The following is a 2,011-nucleotide window of genomic DNA, read 5'->3' on the forward strand; positions in this document are numbered from 1 at the left end:
CAATCATTTAAATTAGACACCCAGGGTACGTGATGTTCTCGGGTCCGAGGCAGTTGCTCAACTTGTAATGCAGCCATTAACAAATTCCAATGAAAATATTTATGTGTACAAATGTGTAAATTATAAAAAGCTTGTAAAATAACTCGTATCAGTGCTAATCTATCTATGAATAAAGATTCAAGGTCTAAGAATAAAGACCTTGAGTAAGTACATGGTGATCTCATTACAGATGAGACCGTTCAAATTCTAAAGATAACAAACTACGTCAGATCGAGGGATTAACTCTCAAACAAAGCTCTTTATTTAATTTTAGACTGTGCAGCAGTAAAAGTGGAGGATGTGACCATAAAGCCATTGCAGGAGAGTTCATCGACCTAGAGGTGAGGTACCAGCTCGCCGTGATGAGCAGTCAGCTTTTTACTCACTGCCTCGGCGCTCCATAAACACCCGTTTACGCGGGTTATTGCCCTCTCTCTCGTAGCACTCAAAAGATGATGTAGTCATCATCTTCGGCTGTAATTACCCTCTTGTGTCACCACATGCAGATGAGGGAGGTGGCGTGTGGCGTTCAGTATATAAACAAGGAGCAGTCTCAGTTCCAGTACCTTGCTCTTTCCCTCAGCTTGTCTCATTATCTCGGCTCACACACCTCCACCCACCAAAACTACCAACATGTCTTTCGCTGGAAGATGGGAAACCGAGACCCAGGAGGGATACGACGAGTTCTGCAAGCTGCTCGGTGAGAATGCAGACCAGAATCTGACAACACATGCGTTTTACTCTCTAGACCAATCAGAGCTATTTCAAACCTCACGCTCCTCTTGTCTTTCTGCCCTAGGTATCCCCGATGAGGTCATTGAGAAGGGCCGCGACTACAAGCTGATCACAGATGTCACCCAGAACGGCAATGACTTCTCCTGGTCCCAGATCTACCCCACAAACGCCACCGTCACCAACAAGTTCACCATCGGCAAGGAGTGTGATATGGAGACCATTGGAGGAAAGAAATTCAAGGTAGGAGGGAAAGAATCCAGATTTATGTGCAGGGCAGAGAAACAAGACCATGACAGTGATGATAAACCCAGCAGAAAGCAACAGGAGGACGGATGTACCCTGGTTACCTGACTGATTGTAACCTGTATGTTTTCAGGCCACTGTGCAAATGGACGGAGGCAAGCTGAGTGTGACCTTCCCCAACTACCACCACACCTCTGAGATCAGCGGGGGCAAGCTTGTTGAGGTAAACACACGCTCTTATGCTTTCACTGCAGAGAACCTTTAGTGTGATGACAGTTGCTCTGCTCAGCACCTTACAGAGAACATTACAGACTATAATGTTGTATTTCTGCAGCTGGGGAGCACCTTTAGCTTAAACTGTCTCAAATATAGCATAGTGCAAAAGTTATTGTTGTGCAAAACCTTCTGTTTCCATTCCAACTCTGGCTTTTCAGAAAAATTACATTTGAGTATTTGGAAGATTAGGACAAATTAGGCACAAACTCATAGAAAAACATCTCTTTTGATGACATGCTTAAGTAAAGCAAGGCACTGGAACAACATGTTTCCATCTTTAATAATTGACTTACTTTTTCGTCTCCTTCCAGACCTCCAAGGCTGGTTCTGTAGTCCTGAAGAGAACCAGCAGGAAGCTCTAACTGCTGACTGACCCTTGACCTCTGTACGAGTTACAACAGTGACCTCAGAACTACTGCAGTTAATAAACTAAGGCAATGAAAGGAACGTGAATGTGTGTTTCCATCTGCACTTTCTAGTGTGTGTCCATGTGATTGTGAGTGGGTGATTTTTAGAACATATGTAAATTGAAATGTTTTATGCCAGACTTAAGGAAAGGCATTGGATCAGTTCCATAGATTAAAAGGAGCCAGTGGATCCAGCCTCACAGGAAATGACAATCTAGGTGTTTTCGGCCATGTTCCTAACTGGCCAAATTCAAAGTGTGTTAGAGGTACAGTGTGTAGAATTTAGTGATATCTAGTGTTGAAGTTGCATG

At 43.7% G+C, this 2,011-nt stretch overlaps 1 protein-coding gene across 1 annotated transcript; it reads left to right on the forward strand.

Annotated features, from left to right (window-relative positions):
- Nucleotides 1–429: 429 nt before the first annotated feature.
- Nucleotides 430–1,746, forward strand: LOC109642083 (gastrotropin-like). The gene is given in 5 exon segments (XM_020106744.2): nucleotides 430–611; nucleotides 613–739; nucleotides 839–1,014; nucleotides 1,151–1,240; nucleotides 1,605–1,746. Coding segments are annotated over 5 exon segments (516 nt in total). The 5' UTR covers nucleotides 430–539; the 3' UTR covers nucleotides 1,656–1,746.
- Nucleotides 1,747–2,011: the final 265 nt, after the last annotated feature.

This window comes from Paralichthys olivaceus, chromosome 16, assembly GCF_024713975.1.
Source record: "Paralichthys olivaceus isolate ysfri-2021 chromosome 16, ASM2471397v2, whole genome shotgun sequence".
NCBI lineage: Eukaryota > Metazoa > Chordata > Actinopteri > Pleuronectiformes > Paralichthyidae > Paralichthys > Paralichthys olivaceus.